At 44.0% G+C, this 23,066-nt stretch overlaps 2 protein-coding genes across 2 annotated transcripts in view; both read left to right on the top strand.

Annotated features, from left to right (window-relative positions):
- Positions 1 to 16,197, top strand: part of EEIG1 (estrogen-induced osteoclastogenesis regulator 1) — a 31,820-nt gene extending 15,623 nt beyond the window's left edge. Inside the window, exons 3-12 of the mRNA XM_081339834.1 lie at positions 9 to 129; positions 591 to 620; positions 4,648 to 4,764; positions 5,219 to 5,265; positions 7,810 to 7,976; positions 8,604 to 8,708; positions 10,046 to 10,235; positions 10,365 to 10,486; positions 11,504 to 11,573; positions 11,770 to 16,197. Of these exons, the coding sequence (XP_081195960.1) occupies positions 9 to 129; positions 591 to 620; positions 4,648 to 4,764; positions 5,219 to 5,265; positions 7,810 to 7,976; positions 8,604 to 8,708; positions 10,046 to 10,235; positions 10,365 to 10,486; positions 11,504 to 11,573; positions 11,770 to 11,815 (1,015 nt within the window). The 3' untranslated portion in view covers positions 11,816 to 16,197. The remainder of the gene's footprint in view (positions 1 to 8; positions 130 to 590; positions 621 to 4,647; positions 4,765 to 5,218; positions 5,266 to 7,809; positions 7,977 to 8,603; positions 8,709 to 10,045; positions 10,236 to 10,364; positions 10,487 to 11,503; positions 11,574 to 11,769) is intronic.
- A 2,071-nt stretch (positions 16,198 to 18,268) lies between these two features.
- DPM2 (dolichyl-phosphate mannosyltransferase subunit 2, regulatory) lies at positions 18,269 to 23,038 on the top strand. Its single transcript, XM_081340101.1, has 4 exons — positions 18,269 to 18,338; positions 18,929 to 19,018; positions 20,248 to 20,350; positions 21,822 to 23,038. Exons 1-4 carry the CDS (start codon positions 18,336 to 18,338, stop codon positions 21,878 to 21,880), a joined length of 255 nt encoding a protein of 84 aa, XP_081196227.1. The 5' UTR covers positions 18,269 to 18,335; the 3' UTR covers positions 21,881 to 23,038.
- Positions 23,039 to 23,066: the final 28 nt, after the last annotated feature.

The following is a 23,066-nucleotide window of genomic DNA, read 5'->3' as shown; positions in this document are numbered from 1 at the left end:
CCTTGCAGGGAAGAAGTTCAAGAGAACTGCGTGCGCTGGAAGAAGAAATTCACCTTCATTTGCAAGATGAGCGCTAATCCCACCACGGGGCTCCTGGATCCCTGCATTTGCCGAGTGTCGGTCCGGAAAGTGAGTCCTTTGTTTGGGGGGTGGGGGTAGAAAAGCTCATTGGGAAAACCTCTGGGCTCCCCAGATGTAAAAACCGCCCTCTTGGGTCAGAGATGTTCCTGAGTCCTAATCCTGAATCCAGGATTTTATTATTATTTTTTTTTGGGGGGGGTGTCTCCTGACCCATCTGGATTAGACCCATCTTTCTCTCTCCACATCCTTTAGACTTGAGAGAGACTTTTTCCAGCAAGACAGATGGAAGCTCTTGTGACAGTTGCTCCCCGATTTATAACCGTTCAGCCAAATCTCGTTTTCTTCCTGGAGAGATTGACCCTCCTGTCCAAACTTCCAAGAAATCCCTCACAGCCTGGAATAGCATCCCACCCCCCGGATTGGGACACTAATTTTGGAAAATCACTTTTGTTTCTCCGAGTTCTTCCTTGCGTAAATTGTTTTTTTTCTCTTTTCTTTCCTTGTGGCAGGAACTGAAGGGGGGGAAGGCCTATTCCAAGGTAAGATGGTAGACGATGATCATGTCTTGAGTTTGCCAATTTTTATTTATTTTTTTAATCCCATTTATATCCCGCCCTTCTCCGAAGACTCAGGGCGGCTTACAATCTAAGAAGCACAAATCAAATGTGCTTAGCAATCGACTTTATTCTATGTATATGCCTGCTCAGTAGGGCTTTCGCCCCCCCCCCCAAAGCGGCAATTGCGCGTTCTCTCCGCCATCTCTGAAACTTGGGTTAGATCTGGCTTCCTCTTCCTAAATCCAAGAGGGTTGAGAAGAAGCTGGTTGCAAGATTGCAGAGCTTGCAAAGTTAAGCCAGCCATTTTTTCCAAAAAAAAAAAAACTCTCTTGGGCTCCTTTTGACCACCCTTATCAAAAACCAGAGGTTGGGAGTGACGATTCCTGTACATCGTACTGTAACTCTTAAAGTAATCTGGGTGTCTGGAGTTTAAAACAACTCTACAGATGGGGAAAAATATTTAAAACCCCGGGGGGGGGGGGGGGAGAAAACCACCATGGTTTCTGGAACCGTTTACCGGTGGAGCTCCGGACGGCTCCCGACCTTCGCTCCTTCCGACGTGACCTAAAAAACATATTCATTTGAACAAGCCGGCCTGGTCTGATGGGTTTAGGGGTATTTTAATATTTTGTATTAATCTAATTGGGCTACTGTATTTAATATTTCTTTTAATTTTTATATATTGTATTTTATTGTACTGCCCTGTACACCGCCCTGAGTCCTTCGGGAGAAGGGCGGTATAAAAATTAAATTATTATTATTATTATTATTATTATTATTATTATTATTATTATTATTATTATTATTATTATTATTATTATTATTATTATTATTATTATTATTATTATTAAGATCCAAAGTGAGCTGGTTCCTTCCTGCCCACCACCAAAAGGCTGTTGAAACATGTCTTATTTTTTTAACCACAATTTAGACATCCCGAGGGCAGAAATCTTCAGGCCGGTCCATTGGAAAGAAAAGATGCTAATGGGTATCAGGGCCAGTCCTGGTTTGATTCAATCCATCCCTTCTGGACCACAGCAACAATAGAGGACTCGTGTAACGAGTCTAAAATAGGGATGTGGCCTGAAACAGACCCCAAAACTGGGTCTTTGCGGGTCAGTTAAACCTGGCCTGGCTCTTTTGCCCGAGGTTATTTATAGTCTTCCCCTATAAAATAAGTCAAAACGTAAAATCTGAGATGGCCGGAGACCTGGGCTTTAAATCCCAGCATAATTCATTACAAACGTACCTCAGAGGGCGGGCGTCTTTCGCTCAGCCTGGCCAAGAACATCGGCGGTTTGTCATGTGAGGACAGCCTGACCTCTGTACGGTGAAGCGTGTAGGTTGTTTTAACGTTACGCACCAGGAGTTCTGCCAGTTGTAAAATACTGAATATCTATAGATAGAAAGATATATGTGTTTGTGTCTCTCTGTGTGTGTCTGTCTTCTCTCTCTCTCTCTCTCTCTCTCTCTCTCTCTCTCTCTCTCTCTCTCTCTCTCTCTCTCTCTGTGTGTATATACACACACACACATACACACACATATATATACACATACATGAAATGAGGGGGTTGACCCATAGATGGAGGGAGAAGAGGAAGAGCAAGTTGACCCAGGTCAACAAACTCAGGCTTGCCTCTTTTTTTTCCCTTTTTCTTTCTTTCTTTTAGCTGCAAAAAAACATCTCCACATATAATTTGGCACGTCGGCCCTGAGAAACAGGAAGTGGGTTCTGTGCAAGACTTTGCGTGTAGTTGTGGCGCGCGGTTGCCAAATTGCTAATACGCTTCGGAGGGCGGTTGGGTTAAACGTCTGGGGTTTTGGAGCTGTGGGAAGAGGTGTGTGTGTGTGGGGGGGGCGAACTGCAGGAAATTTCACCACCATCAGCCCCCCCCCCATCTCCCCTCCGGCCTGTTTTTGTGGGTTTCTTGCAAGACAACATCTCAGCTCTACTTCATCTCCCTTAAAAAAATCATCTTAATGATGATGATGATGATGAGAATGAAATAATTAGAATAGAATAGAATAGAATAGAATAGAATAGAATAATAGAATAGAATAATAGAATAGAATAGAATAGAATAGAATAGAATAGAATAGAATAGAATAGAATAGAATAGAATAGAATAGAATAGAATAGAATATTGAATAGGATAGGATAGAATAGAATAGAATAGAATAGAATAATAGAATAGAATAGAATAGAATAGAATAGAATAGAATAGAATAGAATAGAATAAAAAATATGGAATAGAATAGAATAATAGAATAGAATAGAATAGAATAGAATAGAATAGAATAGAATAGAATAGAATAGAATAGAATAGAATAGAATAGAATAAAAAATATGGAATAGAATAGAATAGAATAGAATAGAATAGAATAGAATAGAATAGAATAGAATAGAATAGAGAGTTGGAAGGGACCTTGGAGGTCATCTAGTCCAGCCCCCTGCTCAGGCAGGAGACCCTATACCATGCAGATAGTCCTTGACATAACAACCATCCCTACTGCTAAGCTTGTAAGCCGCCCTGAGTCTTTGGAGAAGGGCGGGATATAAATGGAATTAAAATAAAATAAATAAATAAATAAATTTAGCAACCATTTGAAGATTTACACTAAAAAAAAGGGTCCTCACGCTTACGACTGTGAACAGGATTCTGGCACTCGGCAACCGGCGTGGATTTTTCCCCATTCTGCCACCCGCTTCTTGCCCCAGTTGTTTAAGTGAATCGGTGCCCTTGTTAAATTAGTCACATGATTGTTAAGCGAATCTGTTTTTTTCCCAGTTGTCAGAAAGTCACAAAAGGGAATCACGTCAGACACACACACACACACACACACACACACACACACACACACACGACATTGCAACCGTCATAAATATGAACCCCTCGCCAAGTGTGATCCCAGGGATGCCACCACGGTCCTAAGTGTGAAGATGGGTCATAAGTCACTTTTTTCCAAGCCGTTGTAACTCTGAACGGTCGCTAAATGAACAGTAAAGGACTACTCTGTGGTGTGTGTTTTTAAAAAAAAAACATGCCTGAAGGTGCTTCCCTTTCAACCTTGCCCCATAAGAAGAAAAAACCAGCTTTATCGCCAACTCTTTAATTCTTCCTCTCTTTCTCTTCTCTCTTTCTCTCTCCCTCTCTCTCCTTCCCTCTCTCCCTCTCTCTCTCTCTCTCTCTCTCTCTCTCCCTCTCTCTCTCTCTCTCTCTGCTGGCTGCATGTATTCCGGGATGAGCTTCGGACAAAGAGTGCCTTATTATATTTGTGTACGCATACATGGGAGTGAACATTTTCCACATCACTGACCTGGCTTGTTCCGCTGTCCTTGGTTATGCAACCTCTCCGGGTGACTTAACACTTTGCTTGCCAGATGTCCCAAAGGTGTGTGTTGTTGTTTTTTCAGGAGGCAACTGGACCTTCTGGGGATGGTGGTGGTGAAGACGTTTCGCTTCTCATCCAAGAAGCTTCTTCCGCTCTGGAGGATGGAAAGATTTATACTCCTTGCAGACCACTAGTCGTTTGCCTTCTTTTAGAGAGTCGTTGAGGCCACTTGGAGGTTTACCTATCTGTGTCCTCAGGGTCACTCTGAGCGGTGCAAATGGGTGTGGAGCCTTCTTGGAGCTGCTGAATATACGTCTTTCCATTCCCCACTATCCAGTCAGAGCTGAAGAAGCTTCTTGGAGGAGCAGCGAAACGTCTTCAAAGGCCCAAGCAAGAAAGTCCAAGTTGCCTCTTGGGGGGGGAAAAAAATAAAAAGCTCTTTTGGGACAACCGTGACTTCAAGGGCTGAGAATTGCATAGACATTTCCTTGCCAGACCAATGATCCTTTCCCGGGTTTTTCTGGAAAACAACAACAAAAAGTCAAGGTTAGGAGGGTGAAATGGTTCTTCCTGGAAGGGACACGAGATTGCAAACATGGATTCACCTGCAATGTGCAGCTTTTCACCATCCTGGTCCCCAATCTGTTGATTTTTTATTATTATTATTTTTTTACAGCTCGGCTTCACCGACCTAAACCTGGCTGAATTTGCAGGCTCTGGCCTCACCGCCCGTTGTTGCTTGTTGGAAGGATACGACACCAAGAACACCAGGCAAGACAATTCCATACTGAAGGTAAGTCTGGAGGACCGCAGGGTGGCGGTAGGGTGGGGCTGATGGGCAGCGTGGACGCCAAGAGGTGTGCTGGAGACCTCTCCACTAAAAAAAAAAAAAAAGTAATTTAACAAAGCAATACAGGGTCGTTCTTAAAAGCTTCCAGTGATGGAGCACCCACAACTTCTGGAGGCAGGTTGTTCCGCTGGTTAATTGTTCTCACAATTAAAGAAATTCCTCCTTAGTTCCAGGTTGCTTCTCTCCTTGATTAATTTCCCTCCGTTGCTTCTTGTCCTGCCTTCGGGCGCTTTGGAGGGTTGATTCCCCCACCCACCCACCCACCCCTCTCCAGATCCTCCTTGAGAGACCCTGCGTTTTAATTTATTTATTTTGCTCGCTATATTTTGTCCTGGCAGGTTGTCTTTTCATGGCTTTTCCTTCTCTCTCTCTCTCTCTTGCCTTTGTTCTTTGGCAGGTCACCATTGGCATGTCCCTCTTATCCGGAGACCCTTGTTTCAAAACGTGAGTCTTTGGGGAAGCTTAGAAATCTTTGGGGAAGGGGCTATCTCTGTAGCTCTTGATGTCCTCTCTCCATATATAAGCCCTGCTGGTGGTGACCAGCAGCATTAGATGGGGGAGATTGGAAAGGAGAACAGTAAAGAGGATCCAATCTGGTTTGGTCACCAGGAACAAACGCTTTGTGCTGAAGCCCATCTTCAGAGAACTGGCAGTGATTAATATACATACGTTGTATGTGGCATGTTTATATGTGTGTTATACAGGTGTAGACTTTTGAGAACAGGCAAGAGAATTTCACTTTTAATGTGTGCCAGCGTGCTCACAATAAAAAAAATGACAATAAATCTTATCATCGTATCCTATCTTATCTGTCAGAGCATGCACAGTCTCATTGCGCGAGACAACCCAGGAGTAGGCACAGTAAACAATGGTCTCTATTAAATGGTGGTCTATCACTTAACGCTTTCTACAATATCCTACACCAGGAACCATTTCCACACACGTGCCAATACAGCAGGCTCCAACACACAGCAGTTACAGCAAGGAAACAGAAGAGAGAGCACACATCTGCAGAGCCTTCCTTTTTATACAAAGCTCTTAAAGGGACACAGACCCAGCTGGCTCTTAAAGGGACACAGACCCTGCTGAGTTATTCCCATCATTACATCATGCATCTCACATTACGTCAGCTGGTTAGCTTTTAAATCATTACCTTGACATTATCTTATCTTACCATCTTACCTTACCTTGTCTTACCTTACCTTACCTTATCATCTCTTATCTACCTTATATCCTATCTTACCTCTCTAGCAGAGTGTGTGCTGTAGGTGGTATTTATAGTGCCTACTCTGTGTGGCTTTTTAGATGTTGATTGGGTTGTGTTGATGGCTGGCTTTGAAGTCATTGGCTTTTAAGATTGTTGGATGAGCAAGCACACACAAGCAGCCAGGGAAGTGGGAAACTGGCACTTTGTCAGTCAACAGGGGTGCCGATTTACTAGCAGCCTACCAAGCACTTAGTGGGCAAGGGCTGGCCCGCACAAGCAAACAACAGCCAACACAGCCCAATCCACATCTAAAAAGCCACCTACACTACAAATACAAACACACAGGCTAGCACACACTCAGCTAGAGAGAGGTTCTTATGAGAATGGGCTCCCCAGTGACTGACCCAGTTTGGATCCTGCGACATTATCCTCGGACGCATTTATTCGCCTTAATTTGTGAAAAATAGACATTTTTTTAATTGTTTAAAAAAAAAGGAACAGGTGTGTGGTTGTTGACTGTACAAGGAGGTGGCTGCGGATTAGCTGCCAGCAGAGCTCAGACATACCTGGCAGGGGTGTGGCATGCTGTGGGCAAAGGGTGTTGGCAATTCCACACCGGTAACCAAGGCAGCAGGCGAGGAAACAGCCTGTTGCGTAGGCAGTTTTCGCAAGACTGACCTTGTCACCAGCATGGTTGAGGTGCGCCGACGTCAAAGGGGAGAGTGAAGCTGTCAACGAAACACCTTGCTGGGAGCCCTGACTGGCTAGGGACTCTTTTCACAAGCTCCCCCCACTTCCCCCCCCCCCAAAGAGAAGGAAGAAAAGAGGAAATTTCAGCCTGTTTCCAGATTGCCAAATCCGTTCGGTTCCCAGCGCAAGCTGGTAGTTTTATTTTCCATCCTCGTTCCAAGATTTCTGGTCTTGGGTTGGGCGGTTTGATTATATCCCCATTGTTTTATTTTTTATTCCGCCTTCCTCAAGAATTTTGCTTCAATTGGGGGCCTCCTTAAATGTCCCTCTCGTTCCACCTTCTGTTATCTACCCAGCTTTGACCTGGCTGGTTCTTTAATGACTTGATTTATTTATTGGTATCCCCCCTCTTGATTACAAATCATTCAAGGGGGGGGTGAACATTGTCCAACAGGTTTGCCTTCCTCCTCCTGCTTTTCCCACAACAACAACCCTGTGAGGTGGATTGGGCTGAGAGAGAGAGGGACTGACCCAAAGCCACCCAACCAGCTTTCATGCCTAAGGCAGGACTAGAATTCACCGTCTCCTGGTATTGGTCCAAAGTCACCCAGCCGGCTTTCATGCCCAAGGCGGCACTAGAACTCACCAACTCCTGGTGATTGGCCCATAGTCACCCATCTGGTTTCCATCGCTAAGGAAGGACTAGAACTCACCGTCTCCTGGTGATTGGGCCAAAGTCACCCAGCTGGCTTTCATGGCTAAGGCGGGACTAGAACTCACCGTCACCTGGTGATTGGGCCAAAGTCACCCAGCTGGCTTTCATGGCTAAGGCGGGACTAGAACTCGCCCTCAACTGGTGATTGGGCCAAAGTCACCCAGCTGGCTTCCATGGCTAAGGTGGGACTAGAACTCACCCTCACCTGGTGATTGGCCCAAAGTCACCCAGCTGGTTTTCATGCCTAAGATAGGACTAGAACTCACGGTCTCCTATTCTGTAGCCTGGTTTCTTAGCCACTAGATCAAGGCAGCTGTGCAAGATGGCCACCCCAGCCTTGTTCTTTCCAATAAAAGTCCACTCTGCCTTTTCACAGCCCGCCCTCCACCGCCAAATCCGTGGTCATCCCAGCACAAGATTCGAGCCTGCAGCTCAACTGCAAAGGGGAGGGAAACAGCCAGACTGTGACCCCCAACACCAACGCAGCATCTTCGATCGGTTCCGTCCGTCAGAACAAGCCCAGGGCCACCATCCTGGGGTCAGGTATAAGCAAAGCATTTTTCCTGCCCTGCTGCCCAATTTGGGGGAGAGATGAAAGGGATTAAGGCGCTTACACTGCTCCCCCCAAAAGCAAAAAAAATGGGATCTACATTTTTAATAGCAATAGCACTTAGACTTATATACCGCTTCACAGTGCTTTACAGCCCCCTCTAAGAGGCTTACAGAGTCAGCCTGTTGACCCCCAACAATCTGGGTCCTCATTTGACCGACGTCTGAAGGATGGAAGGCTGAGTCAACCTTGAGCCGGTCAGGATCGAACTGCTGGCAATCGGCAGAATATCTATCGCTACGAGAGAGAGAGAGAAAGAGAGAGAAGAAAGGATGGATAGATAGATAGATAGATAGATAGATAGATAGATAGATAGATAGATAGATAGATAGATAGATAGATAGATAGATAGATAGATAGATAGATAGATGGATGGATGGATGGATGGATGGATGGATGGATGATAGATATAGCAATACCACTTCACAGTGATTCAGAGCCATCTCTAAGTGGCTTACAGAATCAGCATTTTGCCCCCCAACAATCTGGATCCTCATTTTACCAACCTTGGAAAGATGGAAGGCTGAGTCAATCATGATGATTTTTTTTTCCCTTTCCAGGGGTTTTGGAAGAACCGGATCAGAACTTATCAAGTCCAGAAGAAGTGTTTCATTCTGGACACTCGCGAAATTCAAGCTATGCCAGCCAGCAATCCAAAATCTCTGGTCAGTGTCCATTCCGCCAAGAGCTGGGTTTTCATGGGCCAGTCTAAGTGATGCTCCCATTTCTAAGGGCCTCGTGGCCTTTTTTTTCCCAGGGAGAACCAAACCTAAAACAAAACAATAAAATGAGACAAATGTAATAGTCATTTTTTTTAAAAAAAAAAAAAGTTATTTTTTTTTAAACCTACCTAAACCGGCAAGATGCTTTTTTTATTTTCTTTTTATTGGGGTGGCAATGTTGAATAAATACAGGTAAGTCCTTGACTTAAGACCATTCATTTATATATTTTTCTATTACGCATATTTGAAAAACTAGCTTTTATTCCTAGTTTTTTTTTGGATTGTATATTGTTTTTTAGTGTTTACTTGGGAGTCATTGAGAATCGGGTTTGGCATCCAAATTAAATATTTTTTTTAAAAAAAAACAATAATATTTCTTTAATCTAGCTAAGCCAGGAAGAATTGTCCGTTTGTTTTTAAAACTTGGCTGTTTCATAAATAAATACCTACTATTGCTGTAAATTTGGGATATTCGTAGCCCAAGGCACTGTGATGGAGTTACTGTTCAATGGGGAGGGAGGTGGCTAAATTCATGTAGGATTCGTTTATTTTACATGATAATGGGTTTATCTTGTTAGTCCTGAAGACCAAAGATCACCTGTGCAGGGAAGGTAGCTTGTTTTCAAATCTCAGGTAACATCAGAAGATGTATATGGAGAGGGTCAGTCATCCAGGCCATGCTTGTCCCAAAGGTGCTTTTTCAGAAGGCAACTGGATTTTCTTGTTTTTCGCTTCTCATCCCAGAAGCTTCTTCAGCTCTGACTGGACGGTGGGGAATGGGAGGATTTATCCTCCTTGCTGACTGCTGGTCATTTGCCTTCTTTTAGAGAGTCGTTGAGGCCTCCTGGAGGTTTTACCTGTGTCCTCAAGGTCACCTGAGCGGTGCAAATGGGTGTGGAGCCTTCTTGGCTGCAGGATGTTTCCTGTGACACAATAGGACACGTTAGGACACCAGTAAACCTCCAAGTGGCCTCAACGACTCTCTAAAAAGATGCAAATGACCAGCTGTCTGCGAGGAGTATAAATCCTTCCATTTCCCCACCATCCGGTCAGAGCTGAAGAAGCTTCTTGGAGGAGAAGCGAAACGTCTTCCAAGTAAAACAAGGAAGTCCAGTGGCCTCTTGAAAAAAACACCTTTGGGACATCAGAACAGGTATGTCTCCCACCTCCTGGTAAGGTGCTTCAGACGTTCTTCTGGTGGCCCATGTCGGGAACCAAATGCTGGATTCAGATGGTTCCCGGCTTGAGCATCAAGATTGTCCTGATGTTCTCGTTTGTAGGATACAGCACCGAGCACTCTAGATCGTCCAGCCTATCAGACCTGACCCACCGCCGGAACACGTCCACCAGCAGCAGCGCCTCGGGAGGTCTCAGCATGACGGTTGAATGCCCGGAGGGCGAACGGGAACACAGGTTGGAGAAGCCCCCGAGACCCCCCAGACCCAACCTTTTGTCAGACAGATCATCTCGGTAGGTACACTCAAGCTGGACGCACAGAGGAGAACATCTCCCATCCTTTCGTTGCAAGCGTTGGGGATTCGTTGCCCCCTGTTTGCTTGTTTTTTAATCCTTTCTTTGTTCACCTCTTTTTCCCCGCAGAAGGAAAAAGGATTCCGTAGAAAGCCATCCCACCTGGGTGGACGACACCCGGATCGACGCAGGTGACATTGTGGAGAAGATCATGCAAAGTCAGGATTTCACCAACGTCAGCAACACGGAAGGTGAGAACGTCTCGCCTCCTAAGGAAACTTTTGCCCCGTTTTCCTTCACTCCCTTGTGCAGCCTTCCAACTTCACCACCTGGAAGCCTGCCTTGAACTTCATCGCCCAGAATTCCTAAGCCTCGGTTGGGGGATTCTGGGGTGCAAGAGTCCAAACCTCTGCTCATTTTTCAGGCATAGGCAACCCAAGCCACTCGTAAGTAGCTGAAGAAAGCAACTTCATTGCTTTCTGCCTGAGTTACAAGAATCAGAATAGAGCTGGAAGGGACCTTAGAGGTCTTCTAGTCCAACCCCCTGCTCAAGCAGGAGACCCTAGATCATTTCTGACAAATGCTTGTCCAATCTCTTCTTAAAAACCTCCAATGATGGAGCCCCCACAAGTTCTGGTGGCAAGCTGTTCCACTGGTTAATTGTCCTCCCTGTTAGGAAGTTTCTCCTTAATTCCAGGTTGCTTCTCTCCTTGATTAGTTTCCACCTATTGTTTCTTTTCTTGCCTTCTGGCGCTTTGGAAAATAAGTTGACCCCCCCCTCTTCTTTGTGGCAGCCCCTCAAATACTAGAAGGCTGCTATCATGTCCCCCCTAGTCCTTCTTTTTTCTCTAGACATCCCCAAATCCTCCCAACTGTTCTTCATATGTTTTAGTCTCCAGGCCTTGGATCCTCTTAGTTGTTCTTCTTTGCACTTTTTCCAAAGTCTCAACAACTTTTTTTTTTGTAATGTGGTAACCAAAACTGGATGCAGCGTTCCAGGTGTGGCTTTACTAAGGCTTTATAAAGCGGTACTAACACTGCACGTGAATTTTCACAAGAGTGCTTGCCTTCCCTGGGGTATGACCAGGTGTAAGGCTTCATGGATCTTGGACGAGGTCAAGGTTATGCCTCTTGCAACTGCGCAAGGATTCCAAGCTAGGCGCCTGCTTGACCCCCTCCTCCTTCCAGCCTCGCTGGCATTTTCCCCCCCGACATCTTTTCCTAAAGACTAAAATGTTGACCTCCTGGATATCGTTTTTGTCTTCCAGATAGTAACCTGAGGCTGTTTGTGAGCCGAGATGGCACAACTACGCTGAGTGGGATTCAGCTAGCAAACAGGTAGAGTCCCCCCAATACTTTGGAGTTTAAGCCTCATTTTTAGGAGGAATTTGGGTCTTTGAAAGCATAACTTGGTAATGTTTAGAGTCCCAGCTTCTTAGTTTAAGTTGAAATCTCTCCCTTTTGTTCCTTTTCAACCACACGTTCTGTGGATGCTTCTATCACAGTGTTTTTCTTCTCACTTTTTCTCCTGCAGAGTCTCGTCTGGAGTTTACGAGCCAGTGGTCATTGAAACCCATTAGATGTGAACTCGATGGGTACCCTTTCCTCCCCACTCCACCGTTTTTTCTCTCTTGATTTCTTTTTAATCTTCTCTGCACATAACATTCCGGGCAGGACTTCTCAATTTTTATTTTTTATTTTTTATTTTGAATCCAAGCACTCCTCACCTGCCCAGAGGTACTTCACAAACAGGCACTTTATTGTTGGTTCTGGAAAGATACCGTTGGCCATATTCGGAAGGACGGGATCAACCGTCCTGCCCCTTGCAACGGCTCCCTTGAAGGGACAGCGGCTCAGGACGGCTCTTTGTGGCGAGCACCACGGCTCGGCTGGATGGCTTGATCATCCCTTTCCCCACCACCACCACCAAGTTACACCACTGTGAACACTTCCCTCTCGCTCTCCTGTTCCCGGGAAAAAAAGCTCAAATTGGAAACGTCGGCAGTCAGGACCGTGGCGAAGATTCCACCGTTGGTTCATCCACATCTCCTCTCTCACATTTATCCCTCCAAGGGCTGATAGCCAAGGAATGACGGCCCGGCTACGTCACCGCTCTGAACCAGTGATCCTCCCCTAAGCTTTTTCTTTCATAGGAAACCGCTTGTGTGTTTTGGGTCTTGGAAACCCTCTTTCAAGCATCCGCAAGCCACGGAGAGTTTTGAAGATGCTGAGTGCAGTTCAGGTTCTAGATTGAGGTCCTCCTTCTCCTGCAGGACAAGGAAGGGGGATGATCTTGGCCAGCTACTGTGCAAGGCGATGCTTGAAGAAGCTCAGATGGGTCCAGGAAAAAGCTTTGGTTTTCCTCAATGGGAAACGCTGTTGACTTTTTCAGGTTTTTTTTTAAAAAACAACAGTTGTTTGGGGTAACACACAGTCACTGCAGCCAGGTGAGGAGAGCCCCAAGCCTGTTGGGTTTCTGTTTTCGCTTGGTGATAACAGTAGAAAAATATTCCGTATCAGTCCCAACCTCATTGCCTTCTTGATGCACGGGTTAGGATTCTCCTCGGTTGGGTTTTGACTTGAAACAGAGACGTTGAGCCTTGAGAAGGTGTCCTCCTGGTGGAGAAGGTTCCATCACCAGACACCAAAATGTCCTCCAGTCACTTGCTTTCTCATAGAGCGTGTGGAGTCTGCATTGAATCCAAACTCCATAAGCAATGACATGAGGAGGGTAGCATCATCAGAACTCTTTGCTCAACTGTATGTCCTCAACTGGGTTCTACCACATTCGGGAAGCATAGGGGAAAGATTCCTGGATTTGTCTTTCCATCGGATCAATGCTTTATGGCCCTCTCCACCCAAATGTTGAGATTTGTGTAGGAAACGAGCGAGTTTCGGGGCCCGATGCAGAAGCAGTGAAGCTGTGAGCTGGTTTTCCCCATGTTGCATTCTTAATGTTGGTCATCCCCAAGCTACATCTGGAAGACCCAAAGCTTTGTTCCTGTGCAGTTTCATCCTACACATTGGGTGACCCCCCCCACCCTTCACTTGTTGCTTTTGGAGGTGGGGGAAAGACTCAGGTTTTTCCCATTTCAAGAAAGTAGCTTGGCCTTGGTGTAGGCATTAATTGAGTGCGCACACACAATTACACACATTTCACTTGGTTTAGTAATGGCTTGCGGGGGGGGCGTCATCTTCCCCACAGGCCCTTTAGACTACTGTCTCTGCTCTAAAACAGTGTGCAAATGGAATTCAGAACAGGATCAGGAATTGTGGAGAGAGGCACATGGACCTCACAGGGCAGGCCTGTGGTCCCTTGAGTGGTAGCAAGATAGTAGTCATTGGGCGAGGATCTGCCGAACATTGGGTTCTCCACTCAACCCCTGACCAGGACGTTCCTCTCCTATCTCAGCTGAGCTAGCCAAGGGTTCTGTGAGTTGAAGGCTCCAACCCAGCTGAGGGCCACTGTGTTGAGCAGATCAGAAAGCCTCAAACGCCCTGATTGTCCCAGACCGACCCTGATCTTCAGAAAAAAGGAGAAACTTGGGAAAGGTCTAGAATCTCCAGGATGGATCTGGAAAACTCCATCTGGAAGTTGGTGGCCTTGTGAAATCCTTGCACCTCCATGAGAGAAGAGGTCCTCCAGAGCGTGTTTGCTAAGAAGGACCTGGTGAATTGGAAGAAGACGAAGCTTCTCGAGATACCTCTCTTGGTGGCCTGTCCCACCACGAATGGGCGAAGCGGTAGACCTTGTTATTATTTTTCCCTGGTGGGCAAATTCTGCTGTTTTAAGACGTTGGTCACAGCCAGCCCAGCACTACTCGGGACAATTAACCTAGAGATGCCATTTGGAAAATGGTTTCCATTTGACCACCTTACACCACGGTTAACCTTCTTTCTCCTCCCCTTTTGATTTTGAAATATATTGATTTTGTTGTTGTTATTGTTGATCAACCCAGCAGGCTGGCGTATGTTGTGAATTTTGGAGGGAGGGGGGGTGTTAAATCATGGTTTCATTGCTTATAGTATCTGTTGGATTCAGCTTACCGGGGTTTGTTTTATAATTATGTCTAACTTGAGCAGGGAGGGATGGAAAGCAACTAGAGTTTGGGTTTCCTCTTAATTTCTGCCTGGTTGCCTTCCTTCTACTTTTTGGGATGTGCGACACTCGCCCATCCAGCTGTGATCAAAGAGCCAAGATTCGGTGAAACATCGGAATGGCAGCAAGGCCCAAGCCGTGGACCCAGGCAGGATGGGAGCACAGCTGGATCTGTTCTCCTTCCATGCACGGTGCCAAATCCATAGACTTTATTTGGGGCTTGTTGGTTCCGCAGCAGAAAACCTCTGGATCTTTTGAGCGAAAGTTCTCAAGAGAAGAGCTGAGTAGTTTCTGGAGAGGTGCGGGAAAGTCATGTTCACTTTCGATTAAAAAAAAAAGAAAGTTTTACAAAGTAGTGGCAAACAAAAGGTCTTTCTATTTTGGTGAAAACTAGCCATCTTCTCGGTTTCCCCCCCCCCCAAGCGCCCGCTCGATTCTCTTCAGAAAATTTATTCCCTTTTTTTTTTTAAATGAACATTTTTTTAAAAAAAATACTTTGGGTCTTCGCAGTGACCCACTCCCAAATGGCTTGCTTGCTTCTTCTTCTTCTTTTTTTTTTTAATTATGCTTTCTTCTGCAGTTAAATCTTCCCCTTTGGAAAAAATGAAAGTTTTAAAAACGAAAAACTTGATCGAGGCAGCTGGGCTGCGCTCTGGTTGTGAAAAAACCCTCTGGAAGGTGATTCCTCCCACGTCGCTAGGTACGGATCAGGGTGTCCCTTCCTGGAGAAGGGACCGAACGGGAGAGCAGATCTCTCCACGTGATCTCAGGAGCTGTTCAAAGAAAATGCCATTTTCCTGTAATCAACCCTTCAAGTTGGCTACCCTTGTTTCTTAGGCTCTGTAGACGGAGCTGGTCTCTTAGAGGCACAATAATTTCTCTTGACGCCCAAACTTTGTGGCTGTCCAGTTCTTCCCCTCGAAAAAAAATATATATAATCCAATATAGCCAACTTCCAAGCTGCATAACCTTCCCTCTCCAGCTTCTAAAGGATAAAAAATCCTTTTGGCCCTGCCTCCAAAATAAGGCAAACCTGGAATGTAAAATAAATAAATAAACTCAAAATTCTTTGCCGTGCTTTAAGAAACGACGTTTTCTTTAAAATGTTCCGTTGCTTTTTTTAAGCCCATATTTTTCAGGGGTTTGAAAGAAAAGAGAGAGAGAAGAGACCGCGTTTTATTTTCTTGGAAAGCGAATTTTTAAGAAGATTCGAAAGTTGCACCGCGATTTATATTCAGATATTTCTATAGCGGGAAAGATATTTTTTGGAAGAGAGAGAGAAAAGAGGACTATGCAAAATTTAAAAGTTAAAAGAATTGCCAGGAGAGATAGTTTTGATGTGTTCTGAACTTTGAAATCTGAAAGTAGATTAAAACTGAAATCCTTAAAAAGCATTTGTAGAAAAGATTTTTTTTTCCCTTCCACCGTCCCCTGCTGATCCATTTTCAAATATATTTTCGAAAAGTGTTGGGCCCGGAGAAGAATCAGTCACAAATCTGCATATTTCCCTGTTTTAACTTGTTCTTCTAGTATTTATGCTTTTGTATTGAATGCTGTGCTGTCTGATTCAACCAGTCTTGTTTTGTATTCTCCGTTACCTGGTTCCTGATGTAGAGAAGCCACAGTTATAAAAAGAAGAAAAATCACTATAAAATCAAATGTCGTAATGGTTTTTTTTTGGGGGGGGGGGAAATAAAGGTTGGGTTTTGTTTGGTACATCACAATGAGCGTCTGTGCTGTTCTTTTTGTTTCTCGTTGTCGAAATCTTGACACGTACACACACCTCTCAAATCCTGGAAATTAACGTGGATGCAATCAACAATTTTGTTTCCTTCCAGTTGATGTAGCCGCTTGAACTACAAAACGAGCAGCATATAAATTTCAGAAATAAATCTAGAAGTGCTTTGCTGTTGCCGTCTTCCAATATGCTTTGTTTGCCTAATCTGGCCTCTCCTGGTGGTATCCCATCCAGTAATGGATCACATCCACTTGTGTATATTCTGATTTTTTTTTTCAAATTTTTTTTGGCTAATCCACTTTAATAATACCCTGTTTCTTGGCCAAAAAAGTTGGGAAGTCCATTGACTCAGGCATCAAAACTCAAGGTTTTGTCCTTACCCTTAAAAAGGTCTGGCAGGTGAGGAAAAAGGGTGGGGAGAGAGAAGGAAACTTCAGTTTCAAATCATCTGCAGGTTACTAAGTTACTTGAATTTATCTGCCGGATACTAAGTTAGGGAAGGCTGTCCTAGCCTCTTCTGAGAACTGCGAGCATGTAACCCAACTAAGAATCAGAATTAAGGATAAACAAAGGAAAATTGCAGTTAACCCGTTGCGAATTGCCAGGTCAAAATGGAAAACCTGTTCTCATTTAAATATTTCCATAAAATTAAGATATAGACCCTAGAAAATGGGAAAAAAAACAAATTTGGGACATGCCACACACATCCATGTGTTGAACTATAAAGCAGAAATGTTTTGCTTTTTTTTTAACCTGTGTTTTTTAACAAGTGTATCTCAACCATGGCAAACCGAAGATAGGTGGATCGAATTCCAGAATTCTGGGAGTTAAATATTGCCAAAGTTGAGAAATTTAAGACATTTGGCACAGGGCAAAAAGAATGAGATTTTTATGACTATTGTACAAAGCCTTACACATAGAATGAAGGCTATTGCTAAGCACATTGATTTGTGCTTAGACTGTAAGCCGCCCTGAGTCTTCGGAGAAGGGCGGGATATAAATGGGATTAAAAAAAAAAAAGGTTACGTGTCTTCCCAAGTGTGCTATTTTTGCTTTGCAGAGAAGGGTGCAGTGAGTTGCACACGTATAAACGCACCCTTGTACACACCCAAAGCCCCGGATAGAATAAAACTGGTCATGAAATTGTCTACTGCTTTTTTTTAAAAAAATTAATAAATTAGAATTTAGGGTGGGAAAGGTAAAAGGTAAAGGTTCCCGTGCACACGCGTGCTAGTCGTTTCCAACTCTAGGGGCTGGTGCTCATCTCCGTTTCAAAGCCGAAGAGCCAGCGCTTGTCCCAGGACGTCTCCGTGGTCATGTGCCCGGCATGACTAGATGCCAAAGTCGCACGGAACGCTGTTACCTTCCCACCGTAGTGGTCCCTATTTTTCTACTTGCATTTTTACGTGCTTTCGAACTGCTAGGTTGGCAGAAGCTGGGACGCGTAACATGCGCTCGCTCTGTTACGCGGCACTCGGGATTCGACCCGCCAAACTGCCGACCGACCTTCTGATTGACAAGCTCGGCGTCCTAACCCACTGAGCCACCGCATCCCTCTAGGGTGGGAAAGCACAGGTGCAAATTGGGACAGCGGTTGAACCTCCAAAAACGCCATACCCAAAAGATGAGATGACAGTGCAATGCCAGATTATCTGAATGCGCTCCCCACATTTCCAGGCAACCGCCACTGGGAGAAGCTGAATCAAAAGCAGGAAAAACACAGGGGGTGGGCGGGAAAACTTAGAATCCATATTAAAGTAGCAATCGATCCATTTTGAAGACTTGAAGACCACGCTTCCTGTAAGACCACAGTGCAAAACGTCTTATTTTCCTATTAATAACCCTATAAGGTAGACTGCACGCACACACACAGAAATGGTGACTTTCACCCTCTAAAATATCTAGACAAATGAAAAAACTGCATTGCATTTCCCCAGAGCTTCCACTTGAGCAGCTTTTCCCAGCCCACCCCTCAAATAAAATAAAATAAAATAAAATAAAGCAAGCTCGGAATCATCCCTGATTGACAGCTTCAGCCTTCATTATTGAATAAGTCTATGATGATTTATGATTTCAGGAAGTCCAGTGGCTACATGGGTGTGCCACTCTAGCACTTTCCTCTGGGCTGAACTCTACTGCCCGTGGGAAAAACTCGCACGCCCTCTCTGCTTCTGATTGGCCAGCGTGGACGGAAGTAGGTCATCCCTTGGCCAGATCGCAGAGCAAAGTTGCAGAAGAGCGAGGTGGGAATTGGCAAGTTGCAATGGTGAGGCTCGCTTTTTTGCAAAAGCGGTGGGGGCATTTTCTTTGATTTTTTACAAACCGGGGGGGTGGGGGTCCCCCCCTTTTTTTGTTGTTGTTCTCTTTTGCAAAGCAATTGCAAAAGGCGCGCGAGGGAGGGGAAAAAAATGAGAAGGCGCAGTGCTTTGTGTTAAGTGCGCTGTTTGTTTATTGTTAATATATGTGTATTTTAATTGAGTTGCCTGTTTCGCTTTGGCTGCTACACTGTCTCCAGTTGTGTTTGCCTTCAGAGCGCAAAAAAAAGGTTGCAAAACCCTTGCCAGGTTAATTAATTAATTATTATTATTATTATTATTATTATTATTATTATTATTATTATTATTATTATTATTATTATTTTGTGCATTTCATTTATTTACTTTGCAAGAAGTAAACAAATCTGAAGAAATAGCTATAAGTTTGTATAATAACACCGCTTGCTTCCCGAGTCCCGCTTATTGAACGGAGCCCCGAGATCTGGGTATATATCCTTAGCTTCGTTTTCTATTTTTATTTTTATTTTTTTGTTTGAATGAAATAAACATTTCTTCTGCTTCGTTTTTGTTTTGCTTCCAGGCCACAGTGAGTGACCAGTTCGTTGGGTACGGCTTGGTGACCTTCAGCTTGATTCTCTTCGCCTACTACACCGTCTGGATAATCGTCTTGGTACGTCCTGGGTTTTCTCCAGCATTGGATTGATTATGTGCCGTCAAGTGGTGGGGTTTCCCCCCCCTAACAACAAATGGATTAATTGATTTATCTCCACAATGATCTATCCTTGAGCTCTTCTTTCAAGTCTCCCAACAACCATCGCCACAGGAATTGAATCCTTCCATCCACCTTGTGGCGGTCATCCTCTTCTCTTTTCTAATACTTTTCCCTGCAGTAGAGTCCTTTCCAAACAACTTCAAGTTTAGTGTGTGTGTGGGGTGTGTGTGTGTGTGTGTGTGTGTGTGTAGAGAGAGAGAGAGAGAGAGATAAGGATGGATGTATAGATGGATGGACATAGATAGATAGATAGATAGATAGATAGATAGATAGATAGATAGATAGATAGATAGATAGATGATAGATAGATAGATAATAGATAGATAGATAGATGATAGATAGATAGAGATAGATAGATAGATAGATAGATAGATAGATAGATAGATAGAAAGATAGACAGAGATAGATAGATAGATAGATAGACAGAGATAGATAGAAAGATAGATAGATAGAAAGAAAGACAGACAGATAGATAGATAGATAGATAGATAGAGACAGAGAGACAGACAAGAATAGTCAGACACAGAGATAGATAGATGGATCTGTCGTCTTAAACAGCAATGAAGTATCCAATTCCCCTTCACACGTTGAGGGATGAGAAAACCCAATAACTTAACTTATTCATTTATTGAATTTCTCCCCTCTCCATCTCACTTAAGTGACTCTGGATCATTTGCCGCCACATCATAAAACCATTATAAATCTATGAATAAAAGCTTTGAAATGTAGCTTATGTGGAGGTCCTGGCGCTCTCTTGTGCTCCGTTGCTTTCTTGCAGACGTTTCCCGATCCTACTAGGTGACGTCATCAGTGTCAGGAGGGAGTGGGCTTGGCAGAGAGGTGGAGGAAGAAGACTGCGGGGTCCTTAGTGCTCTCTGAGCTTGGTGGTTTTCTTGCAGACGTTTCACGACCCAACTAGGTGACATCATCAGGACTAGAAAATCAACCCAACATTGGTCTTTTTCCAGCAGCCACAACTTTGCTGATCTGTTATCCACAGAAGGCGCTTTGACACCACTTTGCCTTATTAGCATGTAAATTTAATAATAAGAAGACGACTACATTTCAGGGACCTGTGCAAAAGTTGTCCTTTGCTCCTGGCTGATACATTTTCTGTTCTTCCTCAGCCCTTCGCTGAGAGCGACCACCTCATTCACAAATACTTTCTACCCCGAGAATATGCGGTGATCATTCCTGTGGCGGCCGGACTGGTGTTGCTGTTTTTTATTGGTGAGTTTCATCCCAGTTTGGGGGGCCTGCTGGCCAACCGGGGGCTTCAAAGAAGATAAGAAATCTGGGAAATGCTCCGCAGATTGGTTAGGAGATCTTCCTTGCTTCCTTCTTTCTCCTTTGCCTGATCTGCCCTACAAGAGCATCAACTTTTCATATTTTATGTTATTTATTGAAAAAGCTTTATCTAGTCAACCCTGGGTGGCCAAAACAGCAGATCAAAACCTAAGGAATGAAACGGATGTGAAAGGATAAAAGAACGAAAAGCAGACAGACGACTCATAATTCTATCCATTCATCTCTTCAATCCTTACGGTCCCGATGTTTGGTTGGCTGTTTAGAATAAGAATAGAATAGAGCTGGAAGGGACCTTGGAGGTCTTCTAGTCCAGCCCTCTGCTCAAGCAGGAAAACCTATACTGTCTCAGAAAGGTGATTGTCTAGTGACTCTCTTCTTAAAAATCTCCAGTGATGGAGTGCCCGTGATTTCTGGTGGCAAGCTGTTCCACTGGTTGGCTGTCCTCACTGTCAGGAAGTTTCTCCTTAATTCCACGTTGCTTCTCTCTTTGGTTAATATCCAACCATTGTTTCTCATCCTGCCCTCTGGTGCTTTGGTGAACAACCTGACCCCTTCTTCTTTGTGGCAGCCCCTCAGATACTGGAACACTGCTATCGTGTCTCCCCTATTTCTTTTTTTCTTTAGACTAGCCAAACCCAGGTCCTGTAGCTGTTCTTCATATGTTTTCGCCTCCAGGCCTTGGATCATCTTAGTTGCTCTTCTCTGAATTTTTTCCAAACTCTCAACATCATTTTTGTGATATGGTGAGCAAAATTGGCTGCGGTGTTCCAGGTGTGGCCTTACTAGGGCTTTGTAAAGTGGTAATAATTACTTCGTGCAATCTTGATTCTTTTTTTTTATTTGTTTGAGTTTTAATTCAGCATCTTTCTTTCTTTCTTTCTTTCTTTCTTTCTTTCTTTCTTTCTTTCTTTCTTTCTTTCTTTCTTTCTTTCTTTCTTTCCAGTGACCCTGGGTCAATCTTGGGTGCATTTTTTTTACAGGTAAGACATTACAGGTGAGACATTGGTCGACTGAATTTTGATCCCCGTTTTGCGACCTTGCTTGCCACCGTCGTTAAGGGAAGGACTGTGATTGATAAGTTAGTAAGCCGGTTGTAAAGGGAATCCGGCTTCCCACATTGATTTTGCTTGTCAGAAGGTCGCAAAAGGGGATCACTTGAACATTACGACCGTCGTAAATACGAGTCAGTGGCCGAACGTCTGAATTTTGATCGCGTGACCTCAGGGATGCTGCAACGGTCGTGTGAAAAACGGTCCCAAGTTGCTTTCTTCCCATGCCGTTGTATCTTTGGTCACTAAATGAATTCGTTGCCAGTTGAAGACTCTGCCTGGATTTTATTTTTCTAGCCAGGGAGTGGAAGATTTTTTTGACTTTCTTTCTGTGTCTCCTCTAGGAACTTTTATAACCGTCGTGATGTGGAAGAATCAGAAATCGGTGAAAAAGTCCGCTTGAAGAGAGAAGAAGGGGAGGAAGATGGGAGATCACCTCAGGGATCCTGTTAGCCAAGCCTGGGAAGATATTTTGGGAGCCGGGGACGATTCCCATCGTCCCCCACCCCGTACACATCTGGACAGAATTTCCAAACTGTGAACCAAAGAGATTTAATCCAGAGAGATCTCACGTGTACGCTACCAGATCTGAAATCCCAGAGCAAACGTTTCACCCGATCTCTTTTCTTGGGGTCCAAATTTAGCCCTGGAAATCCGACTAAGACTGAAGTTTAGTTGTGCTTTTGTGTTCTTTTTTTTAAAAAAAAATCCTGCTTTTCTCCTGTATAATATCATGTGGCTTTGTGGCGATTTGACTTTCCCAGATTGCATTTTTTTCTACAGATGCTCAAATTTGTAACTCGCTGCTGAGGGATGGTAGATCCTTCCAGAATTCCCCTTTGGTTTTCCAGCCATAGGGAGAAACCTCTTCTTGTCCCAGATTTGTTATTCTTCGTTTTTTTTATTATTATTATTTCTTTCTCCAGCCAAGTGACCAACGAGATCATGTTAATGCGTGCCCAGATTTTATTTTTTTTTATCTTTTTAAATGCACCATGAAAGTGAAGATTGGAAACGTCTAATGAGCCAGTTAAACGGTCATTCAAAATACAGTCTGCTATTTTTTCCTTAGAATGATTTTTTAAAAAATTAAATAAATAACCCTTCAGAAAACTTGTTCCACCGTTTCTTTTTAACTCACAAGCATCCTCTGCTGGTGTCTTGGATAAATCTCAGCTCAGAAAAATTTAATTTGTTTTCTGGTTGAAGCTGATGGAGACGTTATAGCACTGCTCTCTAATTAATTCACTGCCCGGAAAGAAGTGGATTATGTTTGTAATTACCATTTAACTGGGTCATTCGAAGTTTCCAATCTTAATTTTCATTGCACTTTAAAAAAAAAAAAAAAAAAAAATCAAAGTAAAGTAGATTTAACATTTGTGCATTTTGTACTCGGACCCCAAAACGGGTCCCCCGTTCAAATGTTCTCTCCCCCAAAATACATTTCTTGATCTCATTTGTTGCAATAGAGATACGTTCCTCAGTATTCAAAACCTGTTTTGTCCTTTTGGGGCATGGTTAGGCAAAGAGGTCTAACAAATAAAATGTTTTTCTGCACTGATTTGTCTTTCCTACCTGTTCTGCTCCTG

This window comes from Vipera berus, assembly GCF_964194415.1.
Source record: "Vipera berus genome assembly, chromosome: 15".
NCBI lineage: Eukaryota > Metazoa > Chordata > Lepidosauria > Squamata > Viperidae > Vipera > Vipera berus.
This window is presented reverse-complemented; position numbering and strand designations above follow the sequence as displayed.